Below are 24361 nucleotides of genomic sequence, written 5' to 3'. Positions count from 1 at the left end.
AGATGTTAATCTAATGGAGTCTCTTTTATTATTTTCCTTTTATTATTTTACTTGTTTGAAAAATCAGTATATTTGTCATGTTTGCAATAATATTGAAACTTTAGAGCATGCACTGCTTCATTGTCAATTCGCCAAAAAAAATGAATGGTTCTACACTAACATTATATCCACGAATGTTATCTCTTCACCAGAATGGATCACGTCATGGAACGAGAACAATAATTTAGCTTACTCAACACTCAGTTATGGACTTGCACTATTCTACTATGGAAAATGCTAAAATCACAAAAGATTTTGACAAAAGAAGGTATCCAGCTGATGTGGCGGTTGTGGTTTGAAAGTTTGACTAAATCTAGGCCGTTGAGAGATGAATATCACAACCGCCACATCAGCTGGGAAATTTCTTTTGTCAAAATCTTTTGTGATTCTAGCACTTCCGTTTATGGTTTATATTGAAATCGAGATGTGATCTATGTTCAACTCCACAACTATACTTCCATCTCAGGTAATTAAAAAAATCCTTAATTTCCCACATACCTCACCATGATGAAACAACTGGGGAGGTTAATTCTCCTAATTGGGTACTCCTAGAATACCCGTATCACAAGATTAACGTCGATGTCTCTTTTAAAAATATTAAATTAAATATAAACAAGGTGTTTGTATTGGTATCATTATTCATGATTATCAAGCAACATTTATTGAAAGAAAGCAACAACTCTTAGAAACCAGTGAAGAAAGTGCGGCAAAAGTTATCTTATAAATTAGGAGTTAAAAAAATCGTTAAACTCAAACGCTCCTATATTATCATCGAAAGTTAAAACAACAACTTGATTCAATACCTACATAACCTAAGCAAGGGCGGAGCCACAAGCAGACTACTCCTGGCTGCAGCCACAGGTAGTTCCGTTACATTTCTAAAGAGGTAGGGTTATTTTCGTATTTGCAGACGGGGTTTTTTTCTTTTACTGAAGGAAAAACGCTTGGAAGAAAAATCGACTAGAGAGAGAAAGAGCCGTGACCGAGAGGACTCCGATTATCCGAGTCTTGATCGAGAGGTAGCCTGTTCATCATCTCTCTCTAATCACTAATTTCTGCATCATCTCAGTTCCCCCCTCTCACTTTCTCAGTTTCTCTAATAATTATTAGGGTTTAAAGTGAAGATTCAAACTGAAATTTATAGTTCTTCATGTTTTCTCTTATCAACAAAAATAAAATCAACTAATCAAGGGATTCAAAACTTTGTTATCTACCATTTAGCATCTAGGTAAGTGATATTTCTTCCCTCTTCTTTCTTATTCTTTTTAAAGCCTCTAATACTTCAATATTGATTATTTTTGGCATTTAGGTTAGGGAGAATGACTGAAACTCCCATCTTTTGATAATGCGTTTACTGAAACCCCTGTCTTTTATTGTAATTACTAATACCCCCACCTTTCGTTAGATTTAACGGAATTCCGCCAATTAGTGGGAGGAAAGTTACGTAAAACCCCATTTACTAAATCCTGACCTATATCACGTTTTACCCTCTTCTCCCTTAAATCGAAACCAAACCCTACTGAAACCAGACGAAAATTTCACAGCTCCATGAAAGCAACTCGATGAAACGTGAAGCTCCATGAAAGCAAACCCAAACCCTACTGAAACCAGACGAAAATTTCACGTTTTACCCTCTTCTCCCTTAACTTTCCGCCAATTAGTGGCAGGAAAGTTACGTAAAAAAAAATTTAAATTTATATGGTTAATATGTACTTAAGATTTCAGCCCGTCCCTCAATCAATTCCTGGCTCCGCCTCTGGTTATTAACGTCTTTACAAAAGAAAAATACATTAGGAACTTTATTTCATATAATTATCATAATTGTACTCTTAAGTTTTAGTAATATATTTCTCTCCAACAAAAAAAACCAAATAGAACAAAACAGACAAGATCCAAGAATGTGTACAAGTTCACTCTCAAACAAAAAAAAAATAACTGTAACTTCAAAACTATAAAGCAGCAATACAATCATCTTGTATATCAATGGCTACAATCTCATCATCAACTTGCTCACCAAGAGCAAATCCTCTTTCAACTGCATAATCAACAAAACTATAAAGTGGGGCAACTTTTTCCCCATACTTTTCAAATCCATCTAATTCTTTCTTTGCTTTAACTCTTAATTCCTCAACCATTTCTAATGCCCTATCAATTCCATACACACCAACATAACTATTCTCACTTTCTCTCTCCTCCCCTTTTTTCTCTCTCTTCTGTTTTGCTTCCAACACATCATCCACTACTTGATACAATACTCCCACGGCTCTTCCATACCTTCTTAATCTCGCCACCTCTTCTTCTTCAGCTCCGGCTATTATTCCGCCGCACGCGGCGGAGCATTCAGCCATTACTCCAAATTTCTTCTCTTGTACATACTCAACTAAATTCTTCTCTCCACCACTTGTTGTTAGATCAAGCAATTGACCGGCTGCCATTCCGGTAGATCCGACGGCGCGTGCGAATTCCCCAATTACGCGCAGAATTCGAGATTCAGGGACTAAATCTGACGGAGTATTTGTAACGATGTGTTGAAATCCGAGAGGGAAAAGTGCATCTCCGGCTAAAATCGCTAGATCTACGCCGAAAATTGCGTGGTTAGTTGGTCGTCCTCGCCGGGAAAGATCATCATCCATACAAGGCAAATCATCATGAATCAATGAAGCTGCATGAACCTGTAATATCAAATCCAACAAAAAATATTGTTTTTTTTTTCAATAAATTTGGATGAAATTTTTCATGGGTAGCAATCAAAATTCGATTTTTTGGGGGGGAAAAACAAGGATAGGGTTGCAGATTTACAGACCATTTCTAGGGCACAAGCGGTAGGGAAAGCAGCTCGACGAGGAACACCAAAGAGTTCAGTAGAAGCAACGCACATAACAGGTGGAGCTCGTTTAGCACCTTCAGCTAAGACAGAGTAACGCATAGATTCATAGATCTGTTCTGGGTATTTAACAGGGATAGCTTTTTCTAATTCATGGTTGATTTCTTTGATTAGGGTTATCCAATAAGTTTTAAGATCAAATTGAATCTGCTTGGAAGAAGTTTTTGGTGATGTAGTTGTTGAAAGTGAAGAAGAAGAAGAAGAACAACGAATCGATTGTCGTTGGGTTGAGAAATTTGGGCGTTTTGGGTTCTTCAAGTAGAGATTAGGAGAAGAAGAAAAGAGTAGAGTTGGAAAAGCCATAATCTTTTTCTCTCTAAATTGAAAATGGGTATTTGAAGGTGGGAATCGAGCTTTAATGGCGGGTATTAGTTTCTCTGTCTGAGTGAGACGAAATCGTCGTAGTGGTGAAGAGGAAGAGTAAAGAGAAGATGAGATTTGGGACATGGTATTTGGGTAGTTATATGATGTATACAGGACTATCATCAATTTAGGACATAATTTCTTAATTTTGATTGTTGGATCAAATCTTGGTTTAATGGATGGGAAAGTTTTCCAATTTTACCCTTTATAATAGAATTCTTCTTTGCACAAAGTTGTCATTCACACCTAAAAGCAAAGTGGAAAATTAAAAAATTAAATTGAAAATTGGTAGGTTTGGAAAATTTTGGTTTAAAAGTAGAAATCTGTCCAAAATGACCCATTTCCATACAAATCTTGGAAAATTTTAAACCAAAATCAGCTTCCATGACACCTAAACCCACATTTAACCCCTTAATTTTAGCTTAAAATTTTCCACTTCTATGGAAATAGGTAGTTGTTGGACTAGATTTTTATTTTTTGACTAATTTTCTAAGATTTGATCAAATTTTGGTGTGATGGATAGAATTTTTTTCCTAATTTTGATTATTTGATCAAACATATTAAATATCTTAACATATGTATGATACGCAACGTATTTTATGTATAACAAAATTCAGTTTGTTCACTAACAAAATTTTCTATATAACAAAATTCATTTGATTCATAAAAATCACGTATTTATACTTATAATATCATTTCTGACTAATATTTTAATGTGGGTCCATGAGTATATAGACCAAAATAATGTTCAAAAAAGGTTTATGATCCAAACTTCCCAAAATATGGATATTTAGTCCTTTTACATTATGGACATAAACACCCTCACTTTCTAAACATAGAACCGTCAATGTCCCACGCTCAAATTTCGCGCGTTTTGGAAAGATAGATTTGGGCGTGATTTGGGGGATTTATTAGCAAAAAATCTATTGAAACAAATCATAATTTCTCTCTCCTCTAAGCAGATTTGGAAATCAAATTTTCTCTTTCCTATTATCCGAATCAATCAGAAACTAAAATCCCAACCAAAACAAAACGCAATCACCACGGATATTTCCAAATCAATTTTCTCTCTCTTATTTACAGATTTAGAAACCAAATCATTTTTCTCTATCTTACTGTGTAAATTATTTTTTTCGATTTAAATCAATTTTCTGTCACTTAACTTTCAGATTTGGAAAGAGTATATTTTCTGGGATCAATTTAGCGTGATTTGGGAGTTAATATACAAAACATATATATATATATATATATATATATATATATATATATATATATATCACTTTCTCTCACTTAACTTTCAGATTTGGAAATAGTATATTTTCTGGGAACATTAAAGCAACATTTGTTTTCGTTTTTACTCATACATAAATAAACATCGAATACAAATTATGAAACAAATACGTAAATTATGTGTTATTTATGACGAGGAAACCATCATTTGTCATGTATACAACGTAATTTATCAAATGTATGTGGGTCTTGTTCAATAAATTACACATATTTCTTTTACATTACACATCGTTTACATTTTGTTACTAAAAAAACGTACAAAATCTTCTCTGGTTCAAAAATGGTGCTCATCCATGTACTCTTCATTTGTAGTCTTGAGCAGAACAAACAACCGTTGCACTATATTGTCGAAGAGCATATCCAACTGCTTTTGCACCACCAGGAAACAACTGACCAACTTCAGTAAATATTTTATCCGAGCCATCAGGTTTTAGTTTCGTTGACTTACTTTGATTTGATGTTTCTGTTTGAAATTTCATCTGTTATATCAAATCTACACACATAAATACACATACATTAAAAAAAGAATCATACATTGTATTATAAACCAAATGCACAGTTCCGTAAATTATGTATAATGTTTGTCAAATTTTGACAATATTTGAAGGTTTTGAGTAGTTTGGTAAGCTTAACAAGGCTACTGTTTTGTGTGAAAAGTACGCGTAATGGTAAATAAATAATACATAATTTATGTGCACATATACAATGTTTTAGAATTTATTATAAATTATATATAATGTATAACAAATTATGCATATTTTACATAGTCTTATAAAAACATGGTTCGAAAGATGTTTGCGTAATGTACTAGAAAGTATGAAAATTTACTGTAAATTACCTATATTGTATATTCTGTTATGATAAAGGTACGAAATAACACCTGGTTCATAAAATTGTACGAAACCAAAGATCTGAGGTGGAGAAATATCAGAAAATCAAGAAGCTTAAACCTAAATCTAATGAAAAATGATATAATAATCGGATGAAAAGAAAACATAATCGATTTGAAGGAATCAGTAAAGAAGGATTATACATCAAGATCATAAACAGTTATGAATATCTTCGAGAGAGAAAATAAACAACAAATCGAGTATGTTAATGAAAATAGTAATCAAAGTTAAACAGATTCAAACAAGATTTCTGTCAATTTGATGTTTTTAGAGAGAGGGAGAGAATGTGATTCTTTAACCTGAGAAGCAATATTAGATCTTATCAATGGTTTGAACAAACAGTTTCACAGTTTAAAACCTGATAAACAATGGAGGTTTTTAGACTGTTGCTGTAATGAAGATGAAACAATGGAAGTTTGTACTGCTGCTGGTGAGTTTCATGGAGGTTTATTGGAGCTTTCGTTTTTAGAGAGAGAGAAAGTTTCCAGATTTCAGTTACAGAATATATTGAAGATAGTGGTTACTTTGAATTTAAACGTGATTGGAGAGAGAATGTGGAGATAAAAATGAAAAAAGATACTTTGGATTTTAGAATATAAATCAGATTTTATATATAAAGAAGGTTAGTATAGGTATTATAAATTAGGGTTAATTCCGTTTTGGCCCCCGATTTGTAACCAACTGGCCGTTTTGGCCCCGAATTGTGTCTGGCAGTTCGTTTTGGCCCCAAAAAATTCCTAAATGGCCCCAAATTTTTTCAACCTCCCAATTTTACCCCCATGGCATTTCTGTAATTATCTTTTTTTTTCTTTTTCTTTGTCCACCTCATCTAACAATCACCACATCACTCTGTCCACCTCACCCTTCTTCTCCGGCGAAAGGTTGCCGGCCGGAATAAAAAATTCCGGCCAGCCACCTTTACCAAAAAAAAAAAAAAAAAAAAATTTCTTCATCTTCTTCATTTCTCTCTCTTCTTCATTTCTCTCTCTTCTTCATCTCCTTCTTTCTCTCTCTTCTTCATCTCCTTCTTTATCTCTCTTCTTCTTCTTTCTCTTTTCTTCCTCTTTCTCTCTAACCCCTCTCTCTTCTCTCTCTATAACTCCGGCGAAGGGGCGGAGCCCCTTCGCCGGAGAACCAGACCTTCAAGGTCTGGTTGTAGAACCAGACTCGGTCTGGTTTCCAACCAGACCGAGATCTGGTTTCTACAACCAGTCCCGGTCTGGTTGGAAACCAGATCCCAATCTGGTTGACTGGTTGTAGAAACCAGATCTCGGTCTGGTTTCCAACCAGACCTTGAAGGTCTGGTTTCTACAACCAGACCGAGATCTGGTTTCTACAACCAGTCCCGGTCTGGTTGGAAACCAGATCGGGATAACCAGATCCCGATCTGGTTGACTGGTTGTAGAAACCAGATCTCGGTCTGGTTTCCAACCAGATCGAGTCCGGTTCTACAACCAGACCTTGAAGGTCTGGTTTCTACAACCAGACCTTGAAGGTCTGGTTTCTACAACCAGACCTTGAAGGTCTGGTTTCTACAACCAGACCTTGAAGGTCTGGTTCTCCGGCGAAGGGGCTCCGCCCCTTCGCCGGAGTTATAGAGAGAGGGGTTAGAGAGAAAGAGAAAGAAGAGAGAAAGAAGGAGATGAAGAAGAGAGAGAAAGAAGGAGATGAAGAAGAGAGAGAAATGAAGAAGATTAAGAAAGTTTTTTTTTTTTTGGTAAAGGTGGCCGGCCGGAATTTTTTATTCCGGCCGGCAACCTTTCGCCGGAGAAGAAGGGTGAGGTGGACAGAGTGATGTGGTGATTGTTAGATGAGGTGGACAAAGAAAAAGAAAAAAAAGATAATTACAGAAATGCCATGGGGGTAAAATTGGGAGGTTGAAAAAATTTGGGGCCATTTAGGAATTTTTTGGGGCCAAAACGAACTGCCGGACACAATTCGGGGCCAAAACGGCCAGTTGGTCACAAATCGGAGGCCAAAACGGAATTAACCCTATAAATTAATATGTAATCTAGGGATTTGTGTTTTCTCTCTAGATGAGACCAAATGGACTAGATATCCATTTATATTATTTTTTGGTTTTGAAACCCTTTATAAGATTAGAGAGGACTATATCTGCTATTAGGACCCGTTTTTTAAACTATAAGCCCAAAAATTATATTTTAGTATTTGTACTAACTATGTTATATCTTTGGTCCCCATAAACATTATGAAGCAGACAATCAATACAACTCATTTTGTTTCCAAGAAAATAAGCTATTTACCGTAAACATTAGACATTTCATTAACATTACACATATTGTATGTTACGTAAATGATTTTTGTATTGTTCCTTTTGCTTTCCGTTAGCACCATAATTCAGAAGTTCAACAAAAAAACACCATAATTCAATTTTATACTGACAATTACAATTTTGGTCATGGATATCCAACACAATAACTAGCAAGGCATCATTGTGCGTAGAAAATATATTTTGTCATTACAAAATTACTTTTTACCACAACACATTACCTCTTTTATCACCAGACTTGTACTATTTGATTTCTTTCTTTGATCTTCCTCTATGATAATGCTTTTTCTGTTCATTGGGCTTTTGCTTGTGGGTGTGGTCTCCTTTGCATGCTTTTTTGTAGGTTTGCTCTTTGGTGACATTTTCTTTGATTTCCTGCACACACACATATACCATTTTTTTGTAATAAAATTTTCAAAGTTTTAAATAAATAACAAGTAGTGGAATGTCATTTTTACTATTTGATGAAGAAAAAACCTAATTTGCTTCAATAATTTTTTCGATTTCCACTATGTTATTAGGTGAAAGTTAAATGGAAAATAACAACTTAAATTGAAAAACATATATTTCAAAATCTTTCATAAATATAAGTTTTCCGGTTTAAAGAAAGCATATGTTGTGAAGCATAATCTTCAACCATTGTGTAGTTTCCATCTGGTTTCTTGAATATAGAAACACAATCTTTTTAATCGGGTAAATTTCTCCCAATCAACCTCCATTAAGCAAAACAAAAAAACCACAAACAAATCTTGTTTTGTTTCAGAAATCCTCAACAAACTATTAATAATTTGTTTCTTCATATCCCCTTTTAACCTTCCATCTTACAAAACAAGATTTGGTTGGAAAAAAAATGACTACTAACCTAAAACCCTAAACCGTACGTCAAGAAAATCCTAAAACCTTAAACACCATCAGCAAAACTTACCCAAGTATATAACAAAACATCATACAACAGATCCTAAACATGTTAAGGCCTTTAAATACTTCACATTTTCGGTTGGTAACACCTGATTAATGTAACCTTTGACGGTTCTGGTTGGCTTTCCCTTTAGAATCTACCGTTTGATCTTCGACTACAACGGCTGAAAGTGAAAAATAAATGGATGGAGATGAAGTTGTGGAAGGTAAGAGCATTTTAGAGAGGGAAGAAGAGTTATGTTTGAGTTACTTCAGGTGAAGAAACTCGAGGGTTTCAGGGAGGAAGACAAACTGTTAAAGTGAGAGAAAAAGATTTGTAATGTCATTTAAATGAAGGGGTTTTAGTACACGTTTCGGTTGGTTGGATGGGTTGAGGGCGTCTTGCTCTCTAAAATTTGGGCAGGAATTAAGGAAGGACTGGGTCGGAATATGTTTAATGTCTATGAGGGTAATAGGGTTCAAAGTGCTTAAGAACTAAAAATACTTTTTTTTGGGAGATATGACCCTATTCCCTTTTTGGATTTTCTTTTGGAACTTGGCTACACGGGCCCTAGATTTTATCACAAAATCAATACAAATGCATCGTTCACTAACATTAATGAATGTACTGACATCAATCTAATTATACATGATCATCAGACAAAGTTCATAGTAGCTAAGACATCTTATTTCAGAGCTAAAACCAGTGAAGAAAGTGAAGCCAAGACAACTCTAATGAGTGTACGATTGGCAACAGAGTTAAACTATAAATTAATCATTGAGAGTGATAATCGAAGAGTGATAACCAAAGACTGCATAACGAGCGGAAAACAATACAATGGAAGTTTATCATCCACATTAAGCTAATAAAAAAAAGTAATCCCTGAATTTAAAGACATCAAATTCACCTACATCAACAGGTCAAACAACAATTCAACATTTCAGCGGACAAACTAACCAAATGAATAAGAAAACAGCCTTATTTTGTTTCACATGTAACCATGCACTTTAGTTTTTTCTTTTGTTGCAAACCATTAGCTTAATTTTAGTAATATTTCCCTTTCAACCAAAAAAAAAATGGGGTGGGCCAAGAGGCCAAGTTTGTACTAAATTTGATACATTTTCAACAATAACTTGTAACATAGAAAAAGACATTGCATAAACATTCTCCTGCAACTCCAACCCAAATTCCTATTGTCCAAGATAATTTTGAACAAAAGTAAGAAACCTTTCTTCCCAATCAATAAATAAACAAGTATACTAAGAAGAGAAAATACTTGATTTGTCTGCATTTTGCCTTACTTTTCTATATTCAGAGATCAACAATTTCTAAAGCGTCTCCTGATTAGATTTTTCATCTTATTTCTAAAGCGTCTCCTGATTAGATTTTTCATCTTCTATATGGGTGTCAAAGATGAGACGTATCTAACCCCTTCGAACTTGAGAGATCTTAAGATAGTCTTGGATGGCACACTACTTGCCCTTGGTGTATGCTTAGTTTCCTCATAGACCACGCCAAATGCATATGTACATTTTTGTAGTGTGTTTTTTTTTTGCAAGATAGATCTAAAATATGCCTTAAATTCCCAGTTGACATTCCAATCTGGGATTGTTTGATTTTGTCTAACTCACGATGTCTACTCATCTGATTGACTGATTTGAAACTTCTTTTGAGCTAATTTGACTAAAAAGAGTTAGGTCCAACCATTGATATCTTTCTAGTCATCTGTATATGCACAAAGCATCACCGGGCCAAATAGTATATATATTTCTAACGCAAGTAAAAAGGACACATCAAATACACAAGTTCCAGGTTAATTTGTTTTTCTTTGATTTTTAGGTATCCTCTTTGATTCTTCTAACTGTTAGTCCCAGTGGGTTGGGAAAGCTTCAACCTTTCTTTGTATTCCTTCAACTCTCTTTTGTATCTCTCCTTGTCCATCAGCCCAATTTTTTGATAAACCTACAAAATTTCAAAACCAAATAAGCCAATAATTCGAACATCTGCTTGAGTAAGACTAAGTGATACTCTAGAAGAAAGAAATGTTCTCGTCATATATAGATAAATACTCGCAGGCGTGAAAATTATACTAACCATTCTTTCTTCGGCGTTGAGACTAGTCCAAGACTCGCCAATCATTTTAGTGAAATCTCTTTCTCTGTGAGGGTAAAGAGTTTTAAGCTTCGAATGTTTCTCCGAGAAGAAAAAGTTGTAACCACTTCTATTAGGTTTAGGTCGTGTCGGATCCTCGAACCTTCTCCGTCTCCTCCTCTTCCGACTACTACTAGTACTACTATTACAATTCAAGAGAGCACTTGGGTTGTAAGGGACAATGGCGGTCTCAGTTACAGCTGAAGAAGAAGAATCAAACTCGGGTGGATGGTAAAGTACTCCACGAAGAATCTCCGACCCAAGCTTTACTGAAACTAGATAACCACAATCAAATTTACCGTCGATTGTTCCAAACACAGGATAGTATGTGGGTAGTACTGCAATCAATAAGATCAAAATTATATCTATGTTAGTAAAGATGGTGATGGAATTCTATCTTCGAGAATTAAGTTTTTGAAAAAGCAAGACAGAAGTAGCATGGTAACTAGAGCCTTGCTATCAATAACTGTAAGGGCCTAACATCTCCAGCCCTGAAGATTATTTTCGCGCCAATCGGGTCAATTGTCAATTGAAAGTGTGGTGAACTTTTACAAGCCTAGGTTAAGTGATCACATCATTTTCTACACCCTAAACCCTAGACCTTTATCGCCGTTGATACATAGCCCTTTTGGAGGGATACATGGTGAACACTTTAATGTTTTGGTATCGTAAAGTCCTATGTCAAACATACTCTTCTCAGGGAAGCTCAAATAAGGTTTTTCTTTTCGAGGGTTTAAGGCATGGATGGAGTAAGCAATCCGAATAGGGCTCCTCTACTAGCCCTCGCCTTGAAGACAAATTGTAAGCGGGCTAGATTTAAGTAATCCCATCTTTCCTTAAGCCCTAGACCCTCAACCTTCAAGTGCTCCTTGATAGACGACCTCGCATTAGCGATACATGCTACTCTCAACAAAAATGTTCAAACATTACTCTCTTATAGTTTGCAGCCGCAATGGTCAAAGACTCAAAGTCAAGAACGGAAAGTTGATCAAATGAACTGATCCTACACCATCCACTTTACATAAATATACAGTAGTCACATAATTAATCTCATACCATTATCTTTCTTTTTTTAATTATCTCATACCATTACTTAGTGTCTCAAGCCTAACCTTTTATTTGACCAGGACGAGTTTGGTTGAGAGAATCCTCCTCGGAAATTTGAGGAAATACCCCTGGTCAAGGGGTTTTTTGGTCAAATGCCCTCCTAGTTTGGAATTTTGGATACTGTTAAGTATCATTTTTTATGTTCTTTTACTCTTGTATAAAAAGATACCTGGAATTTCTAGATATTCCCTTATTTTGCCCTTTACCAGCTGAACCCTATGCCTCCCTATACAGGTAAGAAGAGGGAGTCGGGTTCAGCTGGCTAAAAGAGAATAAAGGGATACCTAAAAATTCTAGATATCTCTTTACACAGGGGTAAAAATGTCAAAAAAACTTTCACAGTATTAAAATTTTACGTGCATTTTCCGAAGTATCATGACCGCCTAAATTCCCATCCCCCTTCCTCAGTTTGAGTCAACTAACAAATCAAAACAAAGAAAGAGGAAGCACGCCCATTTTCTTTAGGGAATTTTGATAAATACCCCTGGTCGGTAGTATTTCGGACAAATATCCTCCAACGTTTTTAGATACTGTGAGATTGTTTTGTTTTTGTTACTTTCATACCATCCGTATATAAGGATATTTCTAGATATCCCTATTTTTTTTCTCTACGGCCGAACCCGAACCCTAACTTCTTCCCTCCTACAATTTCTTCCCAAGCCAAAGAATAAAGAACAAGAAACTACTCGATCTCAATCCCGTTCTTACCGAAACCGAGTTACTATTTTCTTCTTTCTTGCATCATTGTAAGCTACCAAAATTTGTGTCAAACGGTTATGGATTCTAAAAGGCCAGATCTCTCTTTTAAAAGTACTACCTAAAGAAATTTCGGCCTTCTTTATCCACAAGCATACGAACCAAAGCTTGGGTAGCTTATAGTAATGCAAGAGGGAAAAAGATAGGATTCGGGTTTTAACTCTGGAGAACAAAATAGGGATATCTAGATATCCCTCTACGCAGGGGGTAAAAGAGAAGTGGAAAAACAAGACATTCACACTGGTTTTAAAAGTTGATGGATATTTTTCGAGAAATTCTATTCATCCCTCCATTTTGGTCCCTCCTCCAGCCCTCCGCCGATGTGACAACATATCACTTGAGTGTAGAGCAATTGGAGAGAGAATTGTGAGAAAATATACTCCAGTGGTATGTCGCCACATCGGCAGAGGGTTGGGGGAGGGACCAAAATGGAGAGATAAATAAAATTTTTGTTTTCAAAATAGAAATTACTTTTTTTTTTTTACCTCCAGTTTGTTTATCAGAAGCGTTATTTGTCTTCTTCTCTGGAACTATTTGCATGAACTGATGACCAGAAAGAACTTTTGGCTCAGAACTTTCAACTTTGCTTGTCGAACCACTCTCATTTACTGGTATTCCCACTGAAAGAATTAATTAAAAAAAGTTCAAATAAATCCACTGTAACTGATTGATTCAACAAGCTAAACAGGAAACCCATCAAAGAAAAACTACCAATCTTCTAGTCTTAGAGTGACAATCTAGAGAGAGAAAGAATCATACCCATTTCTAAAGAAAGAGTAAATGGGGTTTAGAGAGAGAAAGTACATTTATTATTATAGTATATGTATACCTGTTGGAGTGAATAAATGAGGTTGAAGCTTAAAAAAGTGAACTTGTTCATACTGATGAAGAAGACTCAAATAATGTTTTCTCAACACATAAGAAGCACTTGTTGCTGTTGGTGCAAATCTAAATACATTTCCAACATCTCTCCATTTCTTCTCTTTTACAACCTTCAATTTCATCACAAACAAAAAATCAAATTCTTGAATCAATTTGAACTGACAAAAAAAAAACAGAGTTTGGGTAGTTCAAGATCAAATTACCTTCTGAAAACCACCTCTTTTAGTAACTTCCACATAAAGAGTATGCAAATCCAACTCTTTTCCTCCAATTATTGGAACCCTTAAACAACAAACAAAGAATTAAAACCCTAAAAATGGGTACTACAAAATGTGTTTGAACATGGGGTGGTGGGTATATGAAACCACCAATTTTGTATACAAGTAGACATTTTTTTTTTTGAACTTTCTCTCTCTAAAAAGGAGAGAGAAACCAAACCCATTTTCTCTTTTGGATTAAAACTGTGGTTTTTTTTTTTTTTTTGATGAAGTGATTAAAACTGTGGTTGATAGAAACAACTCATAAGATTTATCTTCTTTTGAAAAAACATTATCTTTTGGATTAAATGAAAACAGAACCACATAAAAGTACAAAACTTCTATCCTTGTAAAAAATTAGAACAAAATCAAAATGATTAAACAAAACAAAATTAAAACAAACCCATTAAAGATTAAACAAGCTTACATGAATCGAGTACCCATTAAAGAGTGAAATCGAATTAGAGTATCCATGAAAACAGTTGGATTTTCTACAACTTCTTCATGAGAAGCAAGTGGAGTAGAATAACAACATCTACCCTTAACCTTTTCTTCCTTTTCATTCACAAAATCTTGCTCTGTTTCCGTCGAAGAAGAAGACATTTTCCGGCAACTACGTCGCCGGAAAATCTTAGAAGAAATGGATGGACTTTTACTTAGAGAGATAAATTAGGTTGGTGGGTAAAGTAATGAAAAAAGGGTAATGGTTAATGAGTGAAGAAAAACTAGAGAGAGAGAGAGAGAAAGATAAGCAATTAAAAGAGTTGACACGTGGTATGTAACGGTTATACAGTATTGGCTTTTAATGGAGATGTTAATAAATACAGATTTGAAATCAGTCTCCTTCTTCTTCTTTTATCAGTAATGAAGTAGTAATTAATTAAATTCGGCGGAACCCAGAATTACCCACTTCTTCATCTACTCTATGAGAGAAGGAAGCTGTGGGGGGGGGAAGAGAGAAGGAAGCTGTGGGGGGGGGGGGGGGGGGGCTATATGAGTCTATGACCTGACTCTTTCTCTCTCTAGAATTTGTTTTACTTTGTAACTTGTTTCTCTGTCAAGGTTTTCCCACTGACACGACGAAAGTTGTAAATGTTATCTAATCGGATCTTGATTGTACCTCAAAGTCCTTTCTCTGATCAACTTTGGGACCTGGTAAACCGAAAATTGAATTTAATTTTTGTAACAGAACCATTAGTTAGAGGGTCAAAATATCATTCAAACAATTTGAAGGACCAAAATTGAAATTTTATTACATCTGAGAGCTCTTTTGTAATTTACCCATTCTTCTGGTAGAAATTTAGGTGGGTGATTTTAAAAGGGGTCCTCAGGCAGCTAGGGGCGCTCACGCCTCACCGGTAGTTAGGGGGTGTGCAAAAATAGACCGATCCAATCAAACCAAACCGATCCAAATCGGTCCATTCGGTTTTCAAACCAAACAACAAGTGGTTTGGTATGGTTGAAGATTTTCAAAAACCAACTGGTTTGGTTCGGTAAGTGGATGTAATTTTTAGGAACCATTAAAACCAAACCGAACCACTCAAGTTCAATTAATATATATAATTATATACTTACACAATTTTTTCTAAAATATATCTATTATATCTCTATAATTTCATACAAATACATATCTTTCATCAAGTTCTTGCCAGAAACACGAATAACTACTACCCATACAAAACAACAACACTATTACAATATAATGTAACTAACTAGTATTAGATTAAAATAATTTATGTACAATTAATGTTACCAGCTCCTACAATATTTCGATCAGTGACCTGCACATGTCTTTAATGTTTCAAATGTTTTTCGTCGTATTATGTTAGTTTGATTTTTCACCAAATTTTTAAGGAGTGATGTCTTGATTTTATACGTCAATGTATGAAGAAAGTAACTCGATTCGTCGATTTTTATGGAGAACAAATTGTTTTATGGATGGTTTGGTATCCAGTTGTATCCGAACCGCTTATGATGGTTTGGTTAGTAACCGAACCAAACCATGAGCGGTTCGGTAACGGTTTGAAAAATCACTAACCAAACCACGAGTGGTTTGGTAACGGATGACATCAAAATACCAGATACCGAACCAACGAACACCCCTACCGGTAGTTTAATTTGGGTGGGTCAGAGTCAGATATATGCCTTCTTCGGCTATTAGGGCAGTCGAGTAAATCACGAGGCGGTTTCAAAATTTACATAGATCATAATAGAAAGTGACTCGCAATCACTCATAAATGACTTGCTCCAATAAGACACTAGCATCCCTTAGCAACTTAAACCAATACTTTTTCAACAAAAAAAGTAATACTCAGTGATATCAATATTGGGAAGCTACTTTCGAATCAGTTCAGTTTTGCTATTGCTCGAGGGTTTGCAATACGGCGACAGATGAATTAACAACATTAGCAATACACAACGATGTCTATGGTGTTTGGAATAGGGTTAATACTCCGAATTGCATTGAAACTTGTATCCAAAATGATAATGCTTAAATAAAATAAAGTTTCTTGCTTAAAAAAAAGACCACCCAAGCACGTAATTAATGTAGATAATTTTGCTTCAGACAATTCGGGCAATAAGATTACTCAGATTTAACCTTGGGGTTGAAGTTACTATACCTAACAAAAGAAAACGATGATGGTGTGTTTGGACAACGTAATCATGAATCCATGGATTCATGAGTCCTTCGGGTTCATATTTTCACAGATTCATGAGCTCAAGTATTTTTTTTTATTTGTTTGTTAACTAATAAGAATCTTAAGATTTATTATTATATGTTTTTTTAACACTTCTTTCAAAAAAGTTGAAAAACCCTTTTCCTCTAAACTTTTTTTTTTTCGAACCGTTCTTTTAATTTTTTTTTCTAGAAAGAGCATTATTCCTGAAAGCTATTTTTTCCCGAAATTTCTTTTTTTAAAAACATTTTTTTCGATAACCGAAACTTTCGGAAAAATGTTTTTCACGAATTTTTTTTATTTATTTTTCCAAATACCGTTTTTTCCTGGATTTTTTTTTCAGGAAAAACGATCTTAATGAAATGTTTTCATGAAATTTTGGTTATCGAAGAAAAATCACGTTATGGGAAAAACAGTTTCGAAAATAAAAAATAATTCTCGAGAAATAACAGTTTTCAAGAAAAAAAGTTTCCGAAAATCATCTTTTGAAAATAAAAAAGATTTTTGAAAAAATATATATTTAAAATAATTATTTTGTAAAAACATATGTTCATAAGGGAATATATTTTGAACATATTTTTTTTTGTTGATTTTAAGTTTGAAATTTGGGATTATTAATCTCGAAAATCTTAGCAAATCTTAGAGGTGAGAGAGGAATTTTGGTTCAATACAAATTTTGCACGTATGAATCCTTAGGATTCAAGAGGCCTAGTATTCTTGATAGCCAAATAGACTAAGGAATCTTGATTCATACCAAACCACATTTTTCGTAGGAATCCTACTCAGAAATCTTGCAACCAAACGCACCACATTATTTGCTAACTTTAAGATTAACATTCAGATATTTTTAGATTATGCAGTACTGCAATTGAACAGAGTTGTTCATCATTTCAATAGATCTATTGTTATATAGATCTGCTCATCACTTGTAAAAGCTCAATTTATTGGAATAGTTTAGCTCAGTTGAATGTAAGATATATGAACAGTGGAAAGATGATTCAATAGATCGAGACAGTGAGAGGGAGTGAAACATGATAAACTGGAAACATACAATAAGATTTATCCATCTCTACGACTCTATATCTAACATGTTGAATGCGCTGAAAGACGAAGTACAAAAAGAGAACGGAAAATATAGAAATAAGAAAAAAAAAATTTGTGACTAAATATAACGAAGATGACCGATAATAATCGTCTTATATAGTGTTGCTTATCAGGGCTGGGATGACACTATTGAACCCAATCCGACCTAGGACCAGGCCTGTTAAATCCGAGTCGGGTCGGATCAACCCTAGTTAGTGAATCAGAAGTAATAGTTGTTCATTAGATCATTCAATGGATTTTGAATAATGAGCTCTTTAACTTTGTGCATCAACACAATGGAATTATTCATCTATTAATAGATCTTTTCATTACTAAATCTGTAAAAGTATAAGATAGAATCTCATTAACAAGTTAAAAAAACCCTAACTTTTTTTCACTCTCTGACTCAAAGTTCAAACCCTAGGATTTCACGGGCAACCCGGAGCCCGATCGACCCGCGTCCGCTAAAGCTCGATCGGGCTTGCGGGTACGGGCAGGTTGTGGGCAAGAGATTGAGGCTAAATGCCCGACCCGATCCACCCGACAATCAATGGCAGGTTACACCTTTTTGTGCCCGATCCGCCCGAGCCCATAAAAAAGGACACCCGGACCCGCCCGATTCTCACCCCTACTTAAGCCTATGAGGTCCGTGGATCGAGTCTCGGTGGAAGCAGTTTGCGATCAAGATTTATCCCATTCAATTTATGGAATATATAAAGTAAATAATATAATAAATTTGTCGGGCTTTTGACTTTTTTCATGTTCTCGGACTTTAGGCCTCTTTCATGTTGTCGGGATTTAGGCTCTTTCATGTTGTCGGGTTTTGGACTTCTTTCATTATAGTTTAACTTAGGCGGTTATCGTGCTCATTACATCTTCATGATGTATCAATGCCTTCTAACGACTAACGTAGATCCTAGTCGATTTCTCAAAAAAAAAAAAAAAAAAAAAAAAAACAACATAGACCAACTACCAACTCCGGTTTTCCCACGAATGTTTTTCTCGGGTGTCTTACATTGTGGGGCAGTTTTGCTTGCCTCAATTAGCACATTTTGGGTCAGCCACTAACCCTCATTGTTGTGGGTAGGTTGGGGTCTGGGAATTCTACCATTGGGCTGGTATATTTGGGTTGGGCTAATATCACTTTCACATTATGGCCCTGTCACGTGATTCCAATGAGGGCCCAGTTTAGCAGGCCTCTCATACACAATACAAAGGGGGTGGGGGGATTTTAAATGCACTCACCATTTTTGTTATATACATTTACATCTATGGAAATTTTTGTTGAAGTCAAAGGAGATGAGAGTGTGGCAGGTAAAAATGGTAAGTGTACAAAGGAGCAGATTTTCTGCTGGGTAGGAAGGTTTGAGCATTCCCTTAATCAAATTTTAGATTGGTGGAATTGTAGGGCTTTACCCTTGTTTAGAGGGAGCCCTTCCAGAAATTCTCGACCGCCTCAGGCTGAGCCAAAGGCAGAGGAGGGAGTTTGGAAATAGTTTTCAACCAGCAATTGACGTGCCTCGGTTATTACCTCACTAGCTACGTCATTGCCCCAAGCGCAAAGATACTTCACTTCTTCCACTAAGTCTCACTTTATAACCTACCAGTTTTGGTCACATATCTTCAACTTATGATATGGGACTAAAGTTTTACACCACTTCATTACCTTTTTAGGGATCTAAATAGATGGCTCACAATTATTGACAAAAATTACTTTGAGAATAGGAATAATCAATGTAAGTGTGGATTAACATATATATAATTTACACCTTACATCTGAAAGTGTAGAAACAACAAAACATTCGGAAATACAAGTTCAATTTGATTCTATCTCAACACGGATTTGGTACAAACCAAGTAGGAGTAGGCCAAAGTAATCGATACTTACCCGTACAATATGGTAATGGTTTAAAACTACCAGTTCCTAAGTTATACATACCCATATCATTATTCACAAGAACCATATCATAAGTAGGAATACCTTCGTCGCTTGCTTCAAAGTAATCATCTGTAAAGTAAATACAATTCCTTTCGAAACCATTTGAAACATCAGAAGCTAATAAACACGAAGATGAATTCGCACTCAAGAACAATATACATTCTCTTAAATTTGTTACCTTTACCCATTCCAACTCACTTGAATCCAATCGAAAAACATGAAACCTAGTTGTTTTATGAAGAAAAGTATCAAGTTCCGGTTCATCTAGAATATCGACATGTCTAGTAACAAGTAGTAGTTCATCAAATGAAGCTACTAGATAAAGTATTGTTGCATCCAATACTGGTAATGGTGGTTCTATAATTTTCACTAACGGACCGGAATCAGAATCAGAACCAGAACCACCATTAAAATCACAAATGGTGACCGACCCATTTCGATTTATAGCATAAAAAAGGTCATTGTAAAATGTTATATCCAAACAGTAACCTTCTGCAATATCTTCAATCAATATCCATGAATCTCCTCCTTTTTTGCAGAAAGCTAATTCCCCTGTTTGAGTAAGAATTGCTACTGCTATTAAATCTTCATTATTCTCGTGGATCGAAGAAGAAATCGAAGATAAAACAACTTTTTTGATGAAGAAATCATGCAAATGATGCAAATTACGTCTACCCATATTGAAATTTAGGTTATTTGGGAAGGTTGTTAATGGTGGAAGTTGGATTTGAGTTCTAGTGAGAGGATTTAATACAAAAATATTTGGATCTTGTTCAACTAAAACAACCCAACCTTGAGAAGATCCACAACAACGAGTTCCAAGTGATTCAGGTAAATATAAATGATGAATCTTTTTCTCAGAAAGATTATAGAAACCTCTACGAGTTCCACTGTGGGAATTGGAAGGAAGCATTAGCCATGGAAATTGACAAGGTAGATGAAGAGGGTATGGTGGTAAAGAAGAAGACCAATTCATACAAACAGCACGAAATCTGATGTAATCTATGTATCTGGTTATTTTAGTAGCAATTATCTCAATCAATTCAGGTTGAAGTTCTGACCAACTAATCTTCATGGTTTTATCTGTATTTGCAGAGTTTGAGAGAGAGAGAGAGAGAGAGAGAGAGAGAATTTGTGTATTGTATTATAAGAAGGAGAGTTTGTGTATTTGTAAGGATCTTGGGTTAGGTTTTGTGAAATTTCTTTAATACTCCAAGATTCAATGAAATGAGGTAATTTCATTAGGAATTTAATTGAGTAGAACATGAGTTGAAGTCTAGGAGGGTAGGGTCCCCATTCTAACCACTTGCTTGTGAAAAATATTGGAGTATTCAAAATGTAGTTGTGGCTTCTTCATCTTTGTAAATATTATACTAATATAATTCCACTTCACAAGATGCACACTTGTTCACGCTACATGAGAGAATATTCGGCCCCTTCGATTTGATAATATCCCACACAATAAGCAAGGTCGTGTCTGACAATCTGAATGTCGGCTGTCCAACCATAGTCATTTTGTATGAAAAACACAAGAACATTTATACGTGAATTTTACGTGAATTTTTCGGTTTTAAAATAGTTTAACTATAAAAGAAAGATAAAAATTGTTGATGAATCTAAACTCAGTGTATGCTGTTAATATACGATTGGCCTAACATTTTTCATATAAAATTTCTATTATTTGACGAGTCTTTTATTTTCATAGCACAATATTGTGGAATTTAAGAAATGAAAATTAAACTTTCAAAATAAGAAATTAACATTTAAGGTTGTTTGCTTTTTCTATGATGATAAAAAGAACTTTCTGTTAGATAATCAAATATTAATATCTGGTGAGGTATTCGAAAGATTGAACTGTCATCTTCTCAATGCGTGACTATACAAAATTATAATTTTGTGATTTTGTCGTAGTACAGATTTAGAAGACATGTGAAGTGTATGAGCATGAAAAATGACAAGTTTTATAGAGAGCTGTACTGAGAGTGAAGAGGGATATATGATGTGAAGTATTTAATCCTTTTTTTTTTTTTTTTTTTTTTTTTTTTTTGTTAAGGTATTTAATCCTTATTTGATGAGCAAATGCTGCACAAACTAAAATTAGGGTGTAAAATCAAACAATGAAATTAAATATTGTACAACTAGCTAGCAAGCAGGTAAATATCGTGCTCTTAAACAAAGAAGATCGTCAATAGTAGGTCTCAAACTGAGACCACACGAACCTTTCGTGTGGGAAGTAAGCATCAAACCATGGAATCAGTACCATTTTGATGCTTAACTTGTAACATTTTTTGACTCAATTCAGTAAAACCTACACCTCAAAGAATAAAACTGGAAGCCACATGTGGTGGGGGCTTGTATGGAGGTACAACCCGCATCCTCACCACACGACCTTGTAAGACTACATAATCATTTATTTATGGCATCTTTTGAACCTCGCACATATATACCACATATCACATATGAGCCTAGTTTCAATAGCACATAAATTATCAGGTTTGTAGATGTCCAACTTAAAATCAATTGAAAATATTAAGGAAACCATCTAATGCGCCCTTTATCAGAAAAAAAGTCTAACACGCCATTCAACTTGGCCGTACCTGTAAAGAGATTTTTTTTTGTGTTATAAGTTAGTAATTATCCGTTTAGCAATAAAGAAATTTGTATTGTTTTGCTGTTTCTAAGTTCTTATATTCATCTATTTTCTTAGATTACAATTAGGATTTTCGGGAGACTATAAAATGTATGAACACAAAACTATCATGGTTGCAGTTACCATATTTATTTATTTTAGTTTAGTTCTTAATTTCCTTCTTTATATTGATTATGTTCTTTATTTTAATCCAGTTTTTCATTTCAATTCAATTATTTAAATATATTGTGTCTACGTCACTTGATTTGTATTGAGAACTATTTTTTGTGAGAATGTTGTTAACATTCTTATTTTTATTTTGTCGACTTACTAAAGCAAATTTAGACAGCTGCCGACAGATAGTAACACACAAATTTGAAAGACTTTTCATAGATATCTTGCGATTCTATTTTGTTTTTGTTTTTTTGTTGCAATGATCTATTTTGTGATGCATATTAGTTACATGTGGAGTTACAGAGATTGCTTCTATCTCTGGACCAAGTCAAATTGGAGTGACTCATCAAGTTTTGAGAATAGTATCTCCACATATTGGAGTTTACCATCATTTTTGCCAAACTAAAGCAAGAAAATTATTGATTTCAATCTCAACCGTCTTGGTATAATATCCTGACATCTGATATAAAAAATGGCCAAAAAAATATGATAACGATGCGATTGAGTATGTAAGTGATCTCAAGTCAGTCTCTCAACTTTGAATACAAAAAAGTCAGTCTCTCTAGCTTCTAGATGTACAAACGACTTACATCAAAGTCGAAATTTGTTCGTTTATATATAACAATTATAATCTTTCAACAAAAATATCAATATTTATTTGTCCAAGTGGTTTAATTTCGACAATTATCGTATTTATCACATCTGGATGATACATCAATGTTTTGTAGTAACAAATGTAGATATTTCTCGAAAACACAAAAGAAAAGACAAAAATGAAAAAAAAGATTCATTACACTTCGAATAATTATCACATGTAGAGGTCAGTCATGGGATAGATAAAGAATTAAAATAAAAAATAAATTAAGAGCAATCCAGACAGGAAGAGGCAGCCATCTCCAATTTTGTCTAGGGTTTAGTTTTTGTTAGTGACAGCCATCTCCAATTTTGTCTGGGTCGAGAATGCCAAAGGAGAATGCCGGCACCAACATATAGTTTAAGAGCAATCCAGACAGGAAGAGGCAATGTCACCATCTACCTTTTTCTTTTTGTTAAAGGAGTCACCATCTTACCCTAATTCATATTTTGAGGATAATCTCTCTAAAGTTTATTGCCGACTACTTTAATTCTTGCCTCAAAAATGATTATCTAGAGTTTTATCTTAGTTGTTCTAACATAAGAAAATCAAGGTGTTTATGTAAAACAAGGGCAAAACTTCTTATTTTCGGTAAATAAAATCAGCTAGTGTTTCAAATTTCTTTTTTTTTGATGAAAGTTTTGAAAATGAAAGACTTTGTTTCCTATTGATCCAAAATATAAAAATGATGAATTAGATATCTATATTTAACCAATGTCAAATCCAAATCGATTTTTACATTAGAATTCACTTTAAAAAGATTGAAACAATTTTACGTGGCACTCAGAACTTCAAAAATATGTTGTTGCATCAACGATGTTCTAAATAAAAGATTACATTTAATGCATCATTATATTTTTAATAATTCAAAGTTCACTAAGCCATGGATTTCACTTCTGCTAGGAATCCAATCTAAGACCTGTAGAATTTCAAAATACATGACCTACCAACTGAACTATGAGTTGCTGGCCGGTCAATGTTCTCTTATCAATCACTTGTATCCACCATAGTATAAGCCATCTAAATGTGGGATTGCATATAAAACAACTGTTAATTTCTCTCTTTCTCCTCGTATATTGTGGTGGCCATGGTAGTGATGGTAGGAAGAGTTTTCTTTTTAAATTAGAGCTTGCCAAAAGTTGGTCGGTCAACCATCGGTTGGCAACCCATTCGAGCTTAGTCATAAGGAGAGAACAAGCAAGAGAATTTCAGACAAGGGAAAACTACAAAGAAAACATTGACAGTTAAATTTAACTAACAAAAATATAATCTTCAAAACTAAATTTCATTGTTGGACAAATATGTGAACCAAACTTTTCAGTCTGACGCAAATAGGGACCAAATTAGAAATGGTCCTAAAAAAAAGATATTTCAACAAAGGAAGTAGAATTAGAGAAAGAAGACAAGATATAGCTTT

At 34.6% G+C, this 24361-nt stretch overlaps 3 protein-coding genes and 1 non-coding gene across 4 annotated transcripts; all 4 read right to left on the bottom strand.

The window, feature by feature from the left end:
• Nucleotides 1–1810: 1810 nt before the first annotated feature.
• GGR (geranylgeranyl reductase) lies at nt 1811–3424 on the bottom strand. The gene is made up of 2 exons (XM_086636720.1): nt 2843–3424; nt 1811–2711 (listed from the first exon to the last, which is right to left on the bottom strand). Exons 1-2 carry the CDS (start codon nt 3407–3409, stop codon nt 1989–1991), a joined length of 1290 nt encoding a protein of 429 aa, XP_086492846.1. The 5' UTR covers nt 3410–3424; the 3' UTR covers nt 1811–1988.
• Nucleotides 3425–10302: 6878 nt separating this feature from the next.
• Nucleotides 10303–14897, bottom strand: LOC147544944 (HMG (high mobility group) box protein with ARID/BRIGHT DNA-binding domain-containing protein). The gene is made up of 6 exons (XM_086635989.1): nt 14235–14897; nt 13754–13832; nt 13498–13660; nt 13154–13288; nt 10749–11143; nt 10303–10616 (listed from the first exon to the last, which is right to left on the bottom strand). Exons 1-6 carry the CDS (start codon nt 14408–14410, stop codon nt 10512–10514), a joined length of 1053 nt encoding a protein of 350 aa, XP_086492115.1. The 5' UTR covers nt 14411–14897; the 3' UTR covers nt 10303–10511.
• A 4079-nt stretch (nt 14898–18976) lies between these two features.
• Nucleotides 18977–19134, bottom strand: LOC147544943 (U4 spliceosomal RNA). The gene has a single exon (XR_015224478.1). It is a non-coding gene; the product is annotated as a U4 spliceosomal RNA (small nuclear RNA).
• Nucleotides 19135–19281: 147 nt separating this feature from the next.
• On the bottom strand, nt 19282–20725 carry LOC147544942 (F-box protein SKIP23-like). Its single transcript, XM_086635948.1, has one exon. It carries the CDS (start codon nt 20580–20582, stop codon nt 19401–19403), a length of 1182 nt encoding a protein of 393 aa, XP_086492074.1. The 5' UTR covers nt 20583–20725; the 3' UTR covers nt 19282–19400.
• Between the last annotated feature and the right edge of the window lie 3636 nt (nt 20726–24361).

This window comes from Eschscholzia californica, unplaced genomic scaffold, assembly GCF_041429995.1.
Source record: "Eschscholzia californica isolate CP2 unplaced genomic scaffold, dmEscCali1.0.p SCAF_4, whole genome shotgun sequence".
Classification (NCBI taxonomy): domain Eukaryota; kingdom Viridiplantae; phylum Streptophyta; class Magnoliopsida; order Ranunculales; family Papaveraceae; genus Eschscholzia; species Eschscholzia californica.
The sequence above is the reverse complement of the archived record's forward strand: the minus strand, read 5'-3'. Positions and strand labels throughout refer to the sequence as shown.